Source organism: Dama dama, chromosome 3 (genome assembly GCF_033118175.1).
Source record: "Dama dama isolate Ldn47 chromosome 3, ASM3311817v1, whole genome shotgun sequence".
Lineage (NCBI taxonomy): Eukaryota > Metazoa > Chordata > Mammalia > Artiodactyla > Cervidae > Dama > Dama dama.
The window spans coordinates 57,636,468-57,654,959 of NC_083683.1; the positions used below are offsets into that span (position 1 = coordinate 57,636,468).

At 41.5% G+C, this 18,492-nt stretch overlaps 1 protein-coding gene across 1 annotated transcript in view; it reads left to right on the forward strand.

Moving 5' to 3' along the window:
• Positions 1-6,005: 6,005 nt before the first annotated feature.
• The window catches only part of CPNE8 (copine 8), a 258,489-nt gene continuing 246,002 nt past the window's right edge, over positions 6,006-18,492 (forward strand). Inside the window, exon 1 of the mRNA XM_061129923.1 lies at positions 6,006-6,508. Within this exon, the coding sequence (XP_060985906.1) occupies positions 6,375-6,508 (134 nt within the window). The 5' untranslated portion in view covers positions 6,006-6,374. The remainder of the gene's footprint in view (positions 6,509-18,492) is intronic.

The window sequence follows — 18,492 nt, forward strand, 5'->3', positions numbered from 1 at the left end:
ATCATTTTATATATTTTTAAGCTATTTTATTTCCTTTCTGTGAACTAATTATTTCTGTCCTCTGCTCATTATTTTCTATTGGGATGTTGGTCATTTTTTTTCTGTTTTAGGAAATTAATTTAAAATGTTGAATTCTATTTGATTGCTTTTGTAAAAATAAAATAACTTCCAGAGTATAACACATGAACACGGAGTTTGTAAAAAGTATTTGAACTTTTAACACTCTAAAATAGTGTTTCTAAAGGGCATCTCAAACTGTTTCATTAGAAAACTATTGCTGAGTTAAATGTAGGACTTTGTAAGATTCAGATCTCTTCATTCACCAAGATAATTTTCAGTAATATGGACTGATCAGAGCAGCATTTGAAAAGTCCAAGGACACTGTGAGGTCATCTAAATAAGCTGCTTTGACTTAAATGGGCTATTGCTTTACTTTATTTTACTGTCTATATTTGCAAAACAAGCCCTCAAAATAAAAAAGCTTGACACCAGTCAATAAGATGCGTGGGTCTCAGTGGACTGATTTCCTACTATGAATCTCTTTAACAGCATCAATATTATTTGGCAAATATATTTATGGGGCTTTGGTCCCTCAACATCCATAGGCAAAAACAGGAATATGTTACAGTGTTAAAATGTTAAGATTCCTTGGATAGCTGTTGATGGATGAATTTTAACTAAAGAGGAGCTTAAAAAATGCCATAAATTATCTTTCATTAAAGCAGAAACTAAACCGCAACACATTTTCATAGAATAAATAACTCTTTTTTAAAACAAAATCATCATCTCTTTTTAAAACAAAATCATCATCCTCAGTGTCTATGTGAACTTTTCCTGAGTATCTAAAAACTGAAACCCATGTTTATTTCTATTAACTTACAACATTATAAGAGACTTACTTGAGAAACACAGTGATTTAATTATTTGAATTTGAATAGAAAATACCCCATTTACTGTGACAAATCATGGTAAATTTAACAGCAATTGTTAAGGTATGAAACAGTTTTGTGAATTACAGAACTTTGCCCAAACCTCTTAGGCAGTTAGGGAAAGTTCCATTGAAATAACTATTTTAAAATAGATCCAAAAAAGTGCTAAGTGTTAATTTTACTAAATTATTAAATATCTAAGTTTTGTATACTTATCTCGTATGCTTCTCTAGTTTCCAATAAAATATTCATTTTAATGCACCTTCTAATTGTCCAAGCAGGTAAGAAACCAGAGTATACTCTGACTATATACTAATTAATGCTTATCTGCCCTGCTCTAAAAAAGGTCTAAATAAGGTTTGAAAATTAGGCATTAGTTCTTTACACATTATGGCCATAAAATGCCAGAGAGCTTACTTCTGTGTGAGGTCCTCAGCAATGAGGTCCTTACTCTATACTTAGTTTTGGGACTAATGACTTCTGGAATAGGGTGGGCTTCATGCTCAAGGCAAGCATTTCAGCAGAAGAATCTGAAAAATAGACTTAGAATAATAACGGAAAATATTTAGTATTCTGTAATATTGGTAAGTGTCCAAGTAAGAGAATGAGGAAAGTGCAGCATCAGAAAAAAACAAGGTAGTAATGTGACCTCTGCAGGATCTGCTATAATGATCCTGTTGGTCTTTTTCCCTTGAAAGCCTCTTCTTCCTGTTCCTTAGTACCTTTATCTTGTTTTCTTTTTTCTTTCCTGTTTGTTCAAGTGCTTCTTCCCTATCCATTTTTTGGGTGGGATCCTTCTTTGTCTTTCATCCAGGGCAGATACTCATTCTACTTGATTCTTATTTTTACATTTCATTCTCCTTTTTCCCTGGAGTGTTCATCCATATCCTTGGATTCAACTCTAAGCCATTGACTCCAACCTCAGCAATCCTATTTCTTCACCATAGCTTCAAAAGACTCTTGTACTTTCCACCTGAGTGTTCAGCTCTCACTTGAACTCAATGTATCAAAGCAATTTTGACACATTCAACAGTTGCTGGCCACACAGCACCTGAATCACATCTTCTTAACTCCATCATTCAGTTCAGTTCAATCACTCAGTCGTGTCCAACTTTTTGCGACCCCATGAACTGCAGCACACCAGGCCTCCCTGTCCATCACCAACTCCTGGAGTTTACCCAAACTCAAGTCCATCGAGTCAGCGATGCCATCCAACCATCTCATCCTCTGTCATCCCCTTTTCCTCCTGCCCTCAATTTTTCCCAGCAACAGGGTCTTTTCAAATGAGTCAGCTCTTCGCATCAGGTGGCCAAAGTATTGGAGCTTCAACTTCAGCATCAGTCCTTCCAATGAACACACAGGACTGATCTCCTTTAAGATGGACTGGTTGGATCTCCTTGCAATCCAAGGGACTCTCAAGAGTCTTCTCCAACACCACAGTTCAAAAGCATCAATTCTTCAGCATTCAGCTTTCTTTATAGTCCAACTCTCACATCCATACATGACTACTGGAAAAACCATAGCCTTGACGAGACAAACCTTTGTTGGCAAAATAATGTCTCTGCTTTTTAACATGCTATCCAGGTTGGTCATAACTTTCCTTCCAAGGAGTAAGCATCTTTTAATTTCATGGCTGCAGTCACCATCTGCAGTGATTTTGAAACCCCCCAAAATAAAGTCTGCCACTGTTTCCACTGTTTCCCCATCTATTTGCCATGAAGTGATGGGACTGGGTGCCATGATCTTAGTTTTCTGAATGTTGAGCTTTAAGCCAACTTTTTCACACTCCTCTTTCATGTTCATCAAGAGGCTTTTTAGCTCCTCTTCACTTTCTGCCATAAGGGTAGTATCATCTGCATATCTGAGGTTATTTATTTCTCCCGGCAATCTTGATTCCAGCTTGTGCTTCCTCCAGCCCAGCGTTTCTCGTGATATACTCTGCATATAAGTTAAATAATCACAGTGACAATATACAGCCTTGACATACTCCTTCTCCGATTTGGAACCAGTCTGTTGTTCCATGTCCAGTTTTAACTGCTGCTTCCTGACCTGCATACAGATTTCTCAAGAGGCAGATGAGGTGGTCTGGTATTCCCATCTCTTTCAGAATTTTCCACAGTTTATTGTGATCCACACAGTTAAAGGTTTTGGTGTAATCAATGAAGCAGAAGTAGATGTTTTTCTGGAACTCTCTTGCTTTTTCAATGATTCAGTGGATGTTGGCAATTTGATCTCTGGTTCCTCTGCCTTTTCTAAAACCAGCTTGAACATCTGGAATTTCACAGTTCATGTACTGTTGAAGTCTGGCTTGGAGAATTTTGAGCATTACTTTACTAGCGTGTGAGATGAGTGCAATTGTGCAGTAGTCTGAGCATTCTTTGGCATTGCCTTTTTTTGGGATTGTAATGAAAATTGACTTTTTCCAGTCCTGTGGCCGCTGCTGAGTTTTCCAAATTTGCTGGCATATTGAGTGCACCACTTTCACAGCATCATCTTTTAGGATTTGAAATAGCTCAATTGGAATTCCATCACCTCCACTAGCTTTGTTCGTAGTGATGCTTCCTAAGGCCCCCTTGACTTCACTTTCCAGGATGTCTTGCTCTAGGTTAGTGATCACACCATCATGATTATCTGGGTCGTGAAGATCTTTTTTGTACAGTTCTTCCATGTATTCTTGCCACCTCTTCTTAATATCTTCTGCTTCTCTTAGGTCCATACCATTCCTGTCCTTTATTGAGGCCATCTTTGCATGAAATGTTCCCTTGGTATCTCTAATATTCTTGAAGAGATCTCTAGTCTTTCCCATTCTATTATTTTCCTCTCTTTCTTTGCACTCATCACTGAGGAAGTCTTTCTTATCTCTCCTTGCTATTCTTTGCACCTCTGCATTCAAATGGGTATATCTTTCCTTTTCTCCTTTGCCTTTTGCGTCTCTTCTTATCACAGCTATTTGTAAGGCCCCCTCAGACAGCCATTTTGCTTTTTTGCATTTCTTTTTCTTGGGGATGGTCTTGATCCCTGTCTCCTGTACAATGTCACGAACCTCTATCCATAGTTCATCAGGCACTCTATCAGATCTAATCCCTTGAATCTATTTCTCACTTCCACTCTATAATCCTAAGGGATTTGATTTAGGTCATACCTGAATGGTCTAGCAGTTTTCCCCACTTTCTTCAATTTAAGTCTGAATTTGGCAAAAAGGAGTTCATGATCTGAGCCACAGTCAGCTCCCGGTCTCGTTTTTGCTGACTGTATAGAGCTTCTCCATCTTTGGCTCCATCATTACTTAGTCAAATTCCAATCATCCCTTATGGCCTATACGTGTCCAATAAATACCTTTGTATTGTTCTTAAATAACTAATCTGACAGGACAACTTTATGCATAGAGAAGAATCAAAGATGAAATTCTATGATTCTTTTATCTAACAAGAAAAATGACAGTTTACATTTCTTCTAGAATTATAGATGTTCATCTGAATATGATTATATAGTGATAACTAGCCAACTTTAAGAACCTTCACAGAATAAACTCTACATTTCTTGAAATACTTAAAATGTTTTTAAAAGATGCTTTTATTAAGAATTTTACAAGAACATATTTTCATGATTACTAAACACAGAATAGGTCTTTTATTTCTTCAATAGGCTTCTATGAAAGTGAAAGTGAAGTCACTCAGTCGTGTCTGACTCTTTGAGACCCCATGGACTGTAGCCTACCAGGCTTCTCCGTCCATGGCATTTTCCAGGTAAGAATACTGGAGTGGATTACCATTTCCTTCTCCAGGAGATCTTCCCGACCCAGGGATTGAACCCGGGTCTCCCGCATTGTAGGCAGATGCTTTACCGTCTGAGCCACCAGGGAAGTCTATAGAAGTACGGTTAGCTTAAAAAATACACCTAAGCCTCTTCCTCAAAACTGATTTTGGTTAGCATAATGGAAATGTCTAGAGTTTTGGAGCATCTCCAAACAGGAAAAGGGAAGGAGGAACAGAGAACTCTAAAGGGTGACAAGCGGTGGGTGGGGCGGCTAAGGAAAGGAAACCAAGAATGAAACATGGGAAGGATTCTTGGCAGCATGAAGCCTCAAGACTGCACCCACACACCCTCATCTGCAACTCTATAGATTCTCTAGACAGGTGGCTCCCAGTTTATTAAAATATTACAACTTAGGGCAGGTCCTCAACCACAAAAACGGTTTGCCCCCTGAGTCAGTCTTGCCAGCTGGCAACTCAGTTATTGGTGCTGTAAAGAAAGATGGCTCTGTCCTCACTCATCGTCCCTCCTCCAGCCCTGGCCCCTTTCTTGTTTTTGCAATACTCCGAGTGCTGATCTCTGTCTCCCCCTGGTGGCAACCGTTTAGGGACAAGCAGGCAACCTGGCAAGGCAGGAGGGAACATGCCTGTAATAATGATCGCGGCCAAGGAGCCGGGCGGCGGGAACCTCCTCTGGCTTTTGCAGCTTCTGCGTACTAGTACAAGTCTGGCCTTCCCAGGAAACAGTTTCCCAAACGTGGCGCTCACTCCAGCTTAGTTCTGTTTTCATCTGTCCAGCTTTATTCAGGTCTTACCGGTTGGGAGTCCTATTTTGTTGTGACTTTCAGGTTTTAGGGCGTAACTTCCACGCATTTGGAAGCGAGGAGGCGCAGGAGAGTCCAGACGGTAAAAGGATTGTAGACATCAGCACCCCCGCGCCGCCCTCCTCCCCGCCGTTATTCTGAAGAAATGAGGGAAGAGGGAAACCAGATTGCTCCCTTAAATCCCCAATATATCTCCCCGTCCCCCGCTCCACCTTAGGTTTCCGCTGCTCTCGCCTTGCTCCATATATTGATCTGTTACTTTACCACTGCCTAGAGAAGGTTGCAGATCGTCCCGAAGTCCGTCTCACTGCCCCCAACCCTTAAGCGGCCGAGAGTGGGCAGTCCAGAAGCGAGGATTCGGCTCATCTGCTGTCGGGCACAGTGTAGGGGGGGACCTCCGCGGACTCGGAGGGCGAGATGAGGATCACCAGTAAACGGGAAAGGGGTGGGCTTATGACGCGGGATTTAGGAACAGGCGTGGGTGTGAAAAGGCGGAGAGAAAACACAAACCGCTGGCCAAGCCGGCCAGCGGTTTGTTCTACTAGACGGCTGGGGTCTGTGTCTGATGCCCCCAAGCCCGCTAGGCTGCCCAGTGGCTCCGCCGAGCCCAAAGCCTAGAGCGAGTGAAGGATCGCGGAGTGTGCTCGGCTCGGGCTGAGGGGGCAGGGAAGCCGAAAGCCGGGTGCGCCACTTCAGCAGCCTCAGCGTCTGCGGGCCTGTTCCCTCGCGGCTCCGCACTGAGATCCGCCTCTTCTCTGCCTCCCCCTTTCCGCGAACTGCCTCCGCCTCCTTCCTCTGCCTCCACCCTCAATCCCCAGCCCTGTTTGTCTAGAGCTGGGCTAGGTGCCCTGGGTCGGCCGGAGCTCTGGATGTGGGTGCCAGACGATTCCACGGCGCCTCTCAAGATGGACAGCCGCTGCACCAGCTCCGCGGGCCTCGGGGATTTAAACCAGCTGAGCGCGGCCATCCCGGCCACGCGAGTGGAGGTGTCCGTGTCTTGCAGGTGAGGACGCAGCCCTTCCCCTCCGTCCTTTGTCCTCGCATCTACTGGGTCGGTAGCGTTTGGCGAGCGCGCAGGGTACGCCGAGGCTCCGCGAGGGTGAGAAGTTGCGCCCTGAGTGGGAAATAGCCCCGTTGTGGGTCTCGAGTCACCGCCGGATCGAGTGGCAGAGCGAAGAGCCAGAGCCAGGAGCGAGTGGTGGGCTGTGGGACTGAGGCTTCATATTTTGGGGGGAAATGTTGTAAAAGTTGGCCGGGCTGTGACTCAGCGGCGGGAACCCCTGGCCGCCGCCCACTTGACGAGCCCTTTTTCACGTCCCAAACTCGAGCCGCGGGGTTGGATGATGACAGGAAGGGCACAGCATTGCCAAAAGCGCTGGTGACCAATGCGCGCAGCGGCCCGGGACTCCCTCCGCTAGGCTCTGCAAACCCGAGGTTGGCACAGTTGGCTCCAAACCAGGCGGCTTCCTCCCCACCCACTTCCCGGAGCCATCCAGCTTGCTTCCCCGCCTCCTCGCCCCCACCGCCCCCGGGGGAGCCTTTTTGCCTTTGACCTGCTACGTAGAGATTTCCACCGCAGCCTTACCCAAACTGTGGGAAGTCGCGACTTTCTGTCTGCAAGTGGATCCATTTGAGTCCCCGTAAAAACCTACACTCTGCTGTACATTTCAAACTCCTTTGGCGGACGTTCTTTGGGTCACTTTCCTTGTAAATAAAGGAGCGTGATTGCTATATCGCAGATGATTTTAAGATGACAACACTGACTGGAGCCCACTCCCATGTTTGCAGACTTTGCTCTTTCTCAGTGGAAAACAACCTGTACACTTTCTTGTTTTTAAAGCCCTCAAATCCTTTCCTTCCTTTTTTAAAGGGAAAAAAAAGGAAGAAATCTTGAAGAAATCTAATAAACATGGTTAAGTCTCGATGTAAATAAGCCCCTAGGCTTAAAATACTATCAATTTAGTGATATTTAATTTTGCATTGTCACAAGACTAAACCCGACAATCAGAAGAATGATTGAAGGCTGACTTCAGACCATTAAACACTAATGCTGATAGTGATAGCTAAATGATGCCTGAGATTTCTGTCAGTTGAACAAGTGAAACTGTATGGAAAATTCTTCTTAAACATTAATTTCTAGATCTTTTTCTCTTTTCTGAAGCTGGCTTTGGATGCTAGAGGGAGGTTATCAGTATTTAACAGGTAATGCATAGCCTGAAGTCCTACAATAACAGCATTTTCTAAAGTTCTTATTTTCTCCTGAAATCCTGTAAATCTGAGTGGCATGTGGCCTGTATGAGGAATGAAGATAAATGTTAACTCTAAATTTCCCATAAACTTTTTAGGGGTTGTGGGGAAAATAGCTAGTCTTCCTGCCAATAAGGTCCATATTTAACCCATCCCACCCCACCCCCCATGATTTTTTGCTGTGGGTGTGGTGCTGGGAAGCCTGGTCAATTGGCTTTAATCCAGTTTCCTTCAGCTTGCTATCTCTGAAACTGGAGATCCCCTTGTTTCACCCCCTTTTTTTTTATACCATTGATTTCATGTATTGTTTTTAACTTTTAATGTTCAAAAAGAACAGTTCTGGAAGAGAACCAAAGTACTGGTAGTACTTATATTGTTGATAATTGAATCTTGTGATGATAGATGATGGTGTCCCTGGGCCTTTGGCATAAGAGATCTGGTTATACATTCTGGCTTTATATATATTCTGATGTCTAAAATGAAGATAATTTTGGCATTTATCTTATATAGGGTATTATCACGTATTATCAGAGTTTAATAAAATGATATCTGAAAAATACTGACACAGTGTAGACTTGAAAATGTTACAGTGTTAAAAATAGTAGCTATTATTATGATATTGGAAATAGTATTTATTGAATCAGTGTATTGCATTTGGTTCAGCTATGGAATTCTGGAAATAGTACTTCTCTTTTGAACTTCAACAAATTGGTTAAAGAAGACAGGGATAGAGGCAGAGTATATTTCCTAGATTGTCTGTGGGGATTTTATCTAGCAGCAAGGCACAATTGTAGGTCCCTTAGCCTTATTATAGGCAAGCAGAGCAAGGAATCACCTTGCTGTTTCATACTGAAGACTTCTGATGATTTCCTGATGACCCTTTTGATAACCTCCTTTCATTGTGCCCAGTTTAAGATTTTTTTAAAAGCTTTATGATATTTGCATCTTCATTTTGAGTGAGGTGAGAAAATCAACAATTGAAGCTTGAAGTTAAATATAATTCATGGAAATCATTTGGTCTATTCACTAAGGAAGTGTTTGAGTGTATTTTATGTTTAGCACTATGCCATGTTCCATGAGAAATGCATAAGTTCTCTAAAAAAGTAAAATCTTGTTGGGAGATAAATATAATATTGTATAACACATAATAACATAGGACTAAATCCAAAGATGAGGTTCATGAAGAGGAATGGAAGAGGTCATTGTGGAACAGAGTACTTGGAATGTGCTACAAAGAGGAGATGGGGCATGAGTGAGACAAGACAGATTGGCATGGTTAGTGTGAGACAAAGAGCGGTGGAGTTTCTGTAGTAGCTACAAAGTTGGTGTGTTAAAGTGACACATGTTTTCTAGCTATATTTATGCAGAGATAAAGCTCTTACTTCTACTCATTATTCAGCTCTTCTTGCATTCATTTAAAAAATTTGTTAATTTGTAAGTTTTTAAGATTTTCAAATTATTGGGTTACCCAATTAAAATGACTATAGATGAAATGACACAACCTTAGAAACATAAAATAACATTCCTGTTTTATTCTGAAAACAGATAATTATAAAATGAAGGTAAAAACAATGGGAGAAGTAATAGGCAGTAATTAACTGTTTTCTTGGAGACCTTGGTTTGTTGCAGTGTTTCTCACACATTATTTTGATGATTTTGTTATTGGCATATCATTTTGATAAAACAATGAGAAACTAGCTTATCAAGTATAAAAACAGGGATGCTGCCGCTGCTGCTGCTAAGTCACTTCAGTCGTGTCCGACTCTGTGCGACCCCATAGATGGCAGCCCACTAGGCTCCTCTGTCCCTGGGATTCTCCAGGCAAGAATGCTGGAGTGGGTTGCCATTTCCTTCTCCAATGTATGACAGTGAAAAGTGAAGGTGAAGTCGCTCAGTCGTGTCCAACTCTTAGTGACCCCATGGACTGCAGCCTACCAGGCTCCTCCGTCCATGGGATTTTCCAGGCAAGAGTACTGGGGTGGGGTGCCATCGCCTTCTCCAAAAGCAGGGATAGCAGTCTATATTTCTAGACTTTGTAGATTAGATATCACAAGTGAATCTTATTGAAGCAATAATCCTATAATGGTAATAAAATTAATTTTAAAATCTAGTGTGGAAGGAAGAATACAAAGTGGAAAGTAATGAGTGCTTATTTTGTTCTAGGAGTTCTAAAAAGCACTTCCTGACCTGGCTTTTACCTTTCTTGCCTACTCTCCCACTACTCCTCACACATAAACTCTATGACTGAACATTGTGTCGACTTAAAAAACAGTCACAACCTGCAAGTTGAGAGTTATGTTTTATTTGGTAGGAATTTTTAGGACTTCAAGCCCAGGAGACAGCTTCTCAAGTGACTTTGAGAAAACTGCTCCTCGGAGGCACAGGGAGGAGTCAGGTTATATGGAAGTTTGCAACTAGGGGAAGGTAGTTTGAACATCAAAAGCTTATTGTTAATTACGGAAAACCAGATATCTCAAGTTAAGGAATTTAGCGCTTTTCTGTGTATGGGAAGACGCAAGAGTCTGGGCTTACTGAAATTATTCCTTTCATATGCATCCCAGCTAATCTGGGACAAGTTACTCACCAGGGGGACTGGCTGATGGCTGCCGGATTGTTTTTCTTGGGTGCCCTCTGGGCTCAGAAATCACAGATTGCTGTGATATCCTTATTAGTTGATAAAGCAGGAAATACTCCATTTCACAATAGCCTAACAACTATATGCTTAGTATACACAAAAGTTGGCACCAGATAAAAGTTGACCACAGAACAGTACTAAGAGGTACAGTCTCAAAGCATGTTTTGTTATCCTGTTGAAACAAACTTTCTTTGCATGTGTGGCTGTGCACGTGATTTTCTCTGCCCTGAATGTCCCTTCCTCCATTCCCTTCTTTTCTTGATTAGCATTGTCTCCTTCTTCCAGACTTCAGATATAACATAATTTTCTATCATGATCCTCTCCCAAGCTATATTTTGCTATAGTCTCAGAGCAGCTGGAAATGGCAGACTACTCCAGTATTCTTGCCTGGGAAATCTCATAGGCAGAGGAGCCTGGCAGGTCTCTGTAGTCTTCTTGAGGGCAAGTTTTGTCTCCTTCATGTTTATGCATTCTGAACTTGGCACAGAATAAGTAGTCAATAAATGCTAGAAGCTGTAATTCTCTCAATGAATCATCTGGCATGGGATAGAGGTTTGCTTGTTAAAATATAGACTCTTAGATTCCAAATTAGATCTACTGAATGAAAATGTCTGGAACTAAGGCCCAGGAATCTGTACCTTTAGTATGTTTACCATGTGCTGGTTACACACATTAAACTAAAAAAAAAATATTGATGGAATGAACACATCTGTGAATAAATCAACACTGAACCTAGTAGTCAGAAATTTCCATTTGCCTTGTATAGTGTCATTAGTGATTCATTCTCAACTTGTACACCCACCCCAGCAAGCTGACAAGATGTCAGGCTCTCTTGGCACTGCAGTCTTCTCAGACACCTCATATATATATATATATGTTTTAATTGGAGGATAATTGTTTTACAATGCTATGTTGGTTTCTGTTATACAACAATGTGAATCACCAGAGAGCATGGAACTTAGTTCCCTATATTATACAGCTGCTTCCCTCTAACAGTCTGTTTTACACACGGCAGTATATTTGTCAGTGCTGTTCTCTCAGTTCACCCCACTCTCTCCTTTCCCCACTGTGTCCACAAGTCTGCCCTTTACATCTGTGTTTCTATTCCTGCCATGCAATAGGTTCATCAGTACCATTTTTCTGGATTCCACATATATGTGTTAATGTATATTTGTTTTTCTGTTCCTGATTTACTTCACTCTGTACAACAGGCTGTAGGTTCATCCACCTCACTACTGCTGACTCAGATTTGTTCCTCTAATGGCTGTGTGATATTCCATTGTGTAGATGTACCACAACTTTTTTATTCATTCATCTGTTGATGGATATATAGGTTGCTTCCATGTCCTGGCTATTGTAAATAATGCTGCTATGAACATTGGGGTACATGTATCTTTTTGAATTATGGTTTTCTCAGGGAATATGCTCAGGAGTGGGATTGCTGGGTCATATGGTAGTTTTATTCCTAGTTTTTTAAGAAATCCATATTGTACTCAATAGTGGCTATATCAGTTTACCTTCCTACCAGCAGTGCAGAAGGATTCCCTTTTCTTCATCCTCTCCAGCATTTACTGTTTGTAGATTTTTTAAGGATGGCCATTCTGACTGGTAAGAGGTGATATCTCGTCGTAATTTTGATTTGCATTTCTCTAATATGTGATGTTGAGCATATTTTCATCTATTTGTCAGTCATCTGTATGTCTTCTTTGTCAGACACCTCATATTACATAAGGCTTATGCATTGTCTTTGGGAACTTTTTTACCAGACTTTTTTTTTTTTTTTTACCATTTTTCTATACACCAGAAGTTTTAGTTTACTAGTTTGATGAGTTTATGTCTCTGTGACTATAGTTACTTGGTTTGGATTAACAATACTGTCAATTAAAAAAAAAACAAAACACATGCAACCTAAAACTTGAGGGTCAGGTTTTATTCGGTGAGAATGCTAGGACTGGGAGATATATCTCAGGTGACCCTGAGAGTCACTGACTCAGAGGAAGCAGGGGGGGAGCCAAGTATATACATGTTTGTAGGAGGGGCAGGTAATCTGAACATTAAAAGATTACTGCTAATTAAGAGAAAGTTAAATCTCTCAAGAGTTTTAGAGGTTAAATCTAAAGAGTTTTAGTGATCTTCTATGTATGGGAAGAGATTTAGAGATCTTCTAAATAAAGAGATTTAGTGATCTTCTACATATGGGAAGCTGCAAGCATCCAGGCTTGTGAAATCATTTCATTCATATGTATCTATCTCTCTGGGGCCAATTCTGCTTTCTTTATTATTCACATACTAGTTCCTTGTATACTGTAAATGATGGTGAATGTGGCAGATGGTCACCTACCTCTCACTTCCCTCTAGCTCCTCTGTGCTCACTGGGGAGGAAGTAGCTGATGGCTTTCAAATAACTGGCTTTCTTGCACCTGAGCTCAGAAATTTTCATTTGGAAAAGACTTGTTTACTGGTAGAGCATAGAGGAGAAAACATTTCATTTCATAGTCTCTCCCCATGGTTGGAAATTCGACCATATTGGGAGATATTTCATAATCATTGCTTCATTTTGTCCCATGGTGCTGGGAGACTGAGCCTAGGTCAGGTGGAAATTTTTTGTTGGTAAGTCATTCTGCATGTTAATTTCTGGATTAGGCCCACTGATGGATAATAAAAAGATTCTCTGAATCCTCTATCTTCTAACCTAATAGAATCCAGGAGATATTTCCCTTGTTGTTTCTTCCTACACCTAGAGTCACGCTATTACAATTATTCTACATTATAAATGTGATCTGTTTCTTCAAGTTGTTTAGCTGTCATTAATTTGGCTGGGGCCTGGTTATACATCATCTAATACAAGAGACAACAATCTTATGAAATAAACAGATTGCAAGCAATATAGCTAATAACTTGTTAAAGTTACAAGTAGGGATTCAAACCATGAGCTTCTGAAATGAAACTGTCTTCCTAAAAGATCACCAAGGCCAGGAAGTGGATCATCTAAGGCAGCAATATAATTCTTGCTGTGAGTCATTAAATGTGTTATATTAGAGTATTCATCTGGTATGAAAACATAGCATTTAGTTTGATTTATAGCACCATTGCCCCCTTGAGATATGCTAAGGATATCAAGGGCCATACGATTTTGTAATACAGCTTTTCTCCACATGCTGCTAAGTCACTTCAGGTGTGTCCAACTCTGTGCGACCCCATAGACAGCAGCCCACCAGGCTCCCGCATCCCTGGGATTCTCCAGGCAAGAACACTGGAGTGGTTTGCCATTTCCTTCTCCAATGAGTTAAAGTGAAAAGTGAAAGAAGTCGCTTAGTCATGTCTGACTCTTAGCGACCCCATGGACTGCAGCCTACCAGGCTCCTCCATCCACGGGATTTTCCAGGCAAGAGTACTGGAGTGGGGTGCCATTGCCTTCTCCGTTTCTCCACATAGAGACTCAGAATTTAGTAGGCTAATAGCCTGGCTGCTATCATATAAGGCCTTTTGAGTAAATTCTGTTCATGGGGTTCTTGAGGCAAGAATACTGAAGTGGTTTTCCATTCCCTTCTCCAGCGGACCACATTCGGTCAGACCTCGCCACCATGACCAATCCGTCTTGGGTGGCTCCACACGGCATGGCACAGTTTCATTGAGTTAGACATGACTGTGATCCTGTGATCAGACTGGCTAGTTTTCTGTGATTATGGCTTTAGTGTGTGTGCCCTCTGATGCCCTCTCACAACACCTACCATCTTACTTGGGTTACTCTTACCTTGGACGTGGGGTATCTCCTCATGGCTGCTCCAGCAAAGTGCAGCCGCTGCTCCTTACCTTGGAGGAGGGGTATCTCCTCATGGCCACCCCTCCTGACCTTGAACATGGAGTAGCTTCTCTCAGCCCTCCTGTACCTGCTCAGCAGCCGCTCCTTGGACGTGGGGTTGCTCCTCTAGGCCGCGCTTCTGTGTGGTACCTACTACTGTGGGCCAGAATCCCTCAGAAGAAATGGAGTAGCCATCATGGTCAAAAGAGTCCGAAATGCAGTACTCGGAGGCAATCTCAAAAACGACAGAAAGATCTCTGTTGGTCTCCAAGGCAAACCGTTCAATATCATGGTAATCTAAGCCTATGCCCCAACCAGTAACGCTAAAGAAGCTGAAGTTGAACGGGTTCTTTGAAGACCTAGACGACCTTTTAGAACTAACACCCCATAAAGATGTCCTTTTCATTATAGGGGACTGGAATGCAAAAGTAGGAAGTCAAGAAACACCTGGAGTAACAGGCAAATTTGGCCTTGTAGTACGGAATGAAGCAGAGCAAAGGCTAATAGAGTTTTGCCAAGAGAATGCATTGGTCATAGCAAACACCCTCTTCCAACAACACAAGAGAAGACTCTTCACATGGACATCACCAGATGGACAACACCGAAATCAGATTGATTATATTCTGTGCAGCCAAAGATGGAGAAACTCTATACTACCTGCAAAAACAAGACCGGGAGCTGACTGTGGCTCAGATCATGAACTCCTTATTGCCAAATTCAGACTTAAATTGAAGAAAGTAGGGGAAACCACTAGATCATTCACGTATGACCTAAATCAAATCCCTTATGATTGTACAGTGGAAGTGAGAAATAGATTTAAGGGACTAGGTCTGATAGACAGAGTGCCTGATGAACTATGGACGGAGGTTCATGACACTGTACAGGAGACAGAGATCAAGACCATCCCCATGGAAAAGAAATGCAAAAAAGCAAAATGGCTGTCTGAGGAGGCCTTACAAATAGCTGTGAAAAGAAAAGAAGTGAAAAGCGAAGGAGAAAAGGAAAGATATTCCCATTTGAATGCAGAGTTGCCAAGAAAAACAAGGAGAGATAAGAAAGCCTTCCTCAGGGATCAATGCAAAGAAATAGAGGAAAACAACAGAATGGGAAAGACTAGAGATCTCTTCAAGAAAATTAGAGATACCAAGGGAACATTTCATGCAAATATGGGCTCAATAAAGGACAGAAATGGTATGGACCTAAGAGAAGCAGAAGATATTAAGAGGAGGTGGCAAGAATATACAGAAGAACTGTACAAAAAGATCTTCATGACCTAGATAATCATGATGGTGTGATCACTCACCTAGAGACAGACATCCTGGAATGTGAAGTTAGTGGGCCTTAGAAAGCATCACTATGAACAAAGCTAGTGGAGGTGATGGAATTCCAGTTGAGCTATTTCAAATCCTAAAAGATGATGCTGTGAAAGTGTTGCACTCAACATGGCAGCAAATTTGGAAAATTCAGCAATAGACACAGGACTGGAAAAGGTCAGTTTTCATTCCAATCCCAAAGAAAGGCAATGCCAAAGATTTCTCAAACTACCACATAATTGCACTCATCTCACACACTAGCAAAGTAAGCTCAAAATTCTCCAAGCCAGGCTTCATCAATACATGAACTGTGAACTTCCAGATATTCAAGCTGGTTTTAGAAAAGGCAGAGGAACCAGAGATCAAATTGCCAACATCTGCTGGATCATCAAAAAAGCAAGAGAGTTCCAGAAAAACATCTATTTCTGCTTTATGGACTATGTCAAAGCCTTTGACTGTGTGGATAACAATAAACTGTGGAAAATTCTGAAAGAGATGGGAATACCAGACCACCTGGCCTGCCTCTTGAGAAACCTATATGCAGGTCAGGAAGCAGCAGATAGAACTGGACATGGAACAACAGACTGGTTCCAGATAGGAAAATGAGTACGTCAAGGCTGTATATTGTCACCCTGCTTATTTAACTTATATGCAGAGTACATCATGAGAAACGCTGGGCTGGAAGAAGCATAAGCTGGAATCAAGATTGCCCGGAGAAATATAAATAACCACAGATATGCAGATGACACCACCCTTATGGCAGAAAGTGAAGAAGAACTATAAAGCCTCTTGATGAAAGTGAAAGAGGAGCATGAAAAAATTGGTTTAAAGCTCAACATTCAGAAAACTAAGATCATGGCATCTGGTCCCATCACTTCATGGCAAATAGATGGGGAAACAGTGGAAACAGTGGCTGACTTTATTTTTCTGGGCTCCAGAATCACTACAGAGGGTGATTGCAGCCATGAAATTAAAAGACTCCTTGGAAGGAAAGTTATGACAAACCTAGATAGCATATTAAAAAGCAGAGATATAACTTTGCCAACAAAGGTCCATCTGGTCATGGCTATGGTTTTTCCAGTGGTCATGTATCGATGTGACAGTTGGACTATGAAGAAAGCTGAGTGCCAAAGAATTGATGCTTTTGAACTGTTGTGTTGGAGAAGACTCTTGGCAGTCCCTTGGACTGCAAGGAGTTTCAACCAGTCCATCCTAAAGTAGATCAGCCCTGGGTGTTCATTGGAAGGACTGATGCTGAAGCTGAAACTCCAATACTTTGGCCACCTCATGCAAAGAGTTGACTCATTGGAAAAGAACCTGATGCTGGGAGAGATTGGGGGCAGGAGGAGAAGGGAATGACAGAGGATGAAATGGCTGGATGGCATCACTGACTTGATGGGCATGAGTTTGAGTAAACCCCGGGAGTTGGTGATGGACAGGGAGGCCTGGCGTGCTGCGATTCATGGAGTCGCAAAGAGTCGGACACGACTGAGCGACTGAACTGAACTGAGTGAATTCTGTTAAGGCATCAATGTGAGAAATAATATTTTCTCACATTGTAAAGAAGGTGCAAAAGTAGCTGCTAAGTGATCATACCAGTGAAATACAGATCTCTTGGTTTTTCAGGCTCATATTGATGGTAAATTGCTGGAGTTAGAGTTTGTATATAAATGGCCTTGAGCCTAAGGGAATCCTAATGTATACCCTTCTAGCCCTCTTGGCAGAAGCCAGGGTCATAAATTTGACCCACAAAGCCATTGAGTCCCATTAGTTGCCAGCCCGTTTATTACTAGTCTTCTAACCCAATCTGTTCCATATCAATCACTGTCTTGAAAGACATGGTACACTGGCAGTTTTCCTGATACCCAGCCTAATTTTCTAGCTTTATTAAGTTGATTTTCTTTGGTAAGATTTAATTGTTCTAAGCATAGGGGGGCCTTTAGGCTTAGATAACCATAGCCTACTGATAGCAGATAAAGCCATCCCGTAACTGAGGAAGTGTCCCTCCTAAAAGTCTAGAGTTTACATTTTTTTTAAGTAGAATTTAGCCTGTTGTTCTGACTGAACTAGAATAACCTTAAGGGAAAATTCATATTTATGGCCAGGGTTAGAATAAGTGTGTTTGACTGGGCAAGTAAGTGATTCCCATCTAGTGATGGTAGCCCAAACAGAAAACTGCAATTCCTTTCTAAAATAAACTTTCTAAGAGCCATCCAATCAGAACTTTGGTGGGGAGAAACCCACCGAGGTAAACCAGAGGGTAGTGGATGCACGAATTGACCACAACCCAACAATTTGATTGATTTCTAAAATTTGCATAAGATTGTGCCAATGATAGGAAAAAAAGCATTTGATTTACATGCAAGAGTCCAAGAGAACAAGAAGAAAACATTATGAACAATCATACAGGTCAGGTCCAGGATCTCGATTCAGTTGTCTACTTCTGATGTCATCTTCTTGTCCTGGCGTTGGTCTTTCCCTGTTATCAGAGCACTGCTTTAAGGTGAGTTTGAAAGTCAGCAGTTCTGTTTATATACCAGTCTCATGCAGAAGCCCTTTTTAGGTGAGAATTATGAATTCAAGAGCCAATTCCCTGTCTCCCAGGCTTGAGTTCTAACATTCCCACTGAATAAAACTTAACTCTCAACTTTTAGGTTGCCCATATGTTTTTAGTTAGCAATACCTTCCTCAATAAGGTGTTAGAAATATACTTTTCAATGGCATGCTGCAACTGGCTTAAATGGGATTGAAATAGGAATTTATGTGCTGCTAGTTGAACAAAATGACTGTAAAAATGTAAGTTATATAAGCATAAAGTTAGATTACAGTAAAACAAAGTTAAGGCATACTCAAAAGTTATTACTTTCTATTTTAGTAACATTTTGTTAGACATCTAGACTCTTTGCTATCATCTGTGCTCTATTTTTTAATCTGTGGGTTGAGAATATTATGCATTCATGTGTTACTGCTCATCTCATTTCAATCCATGT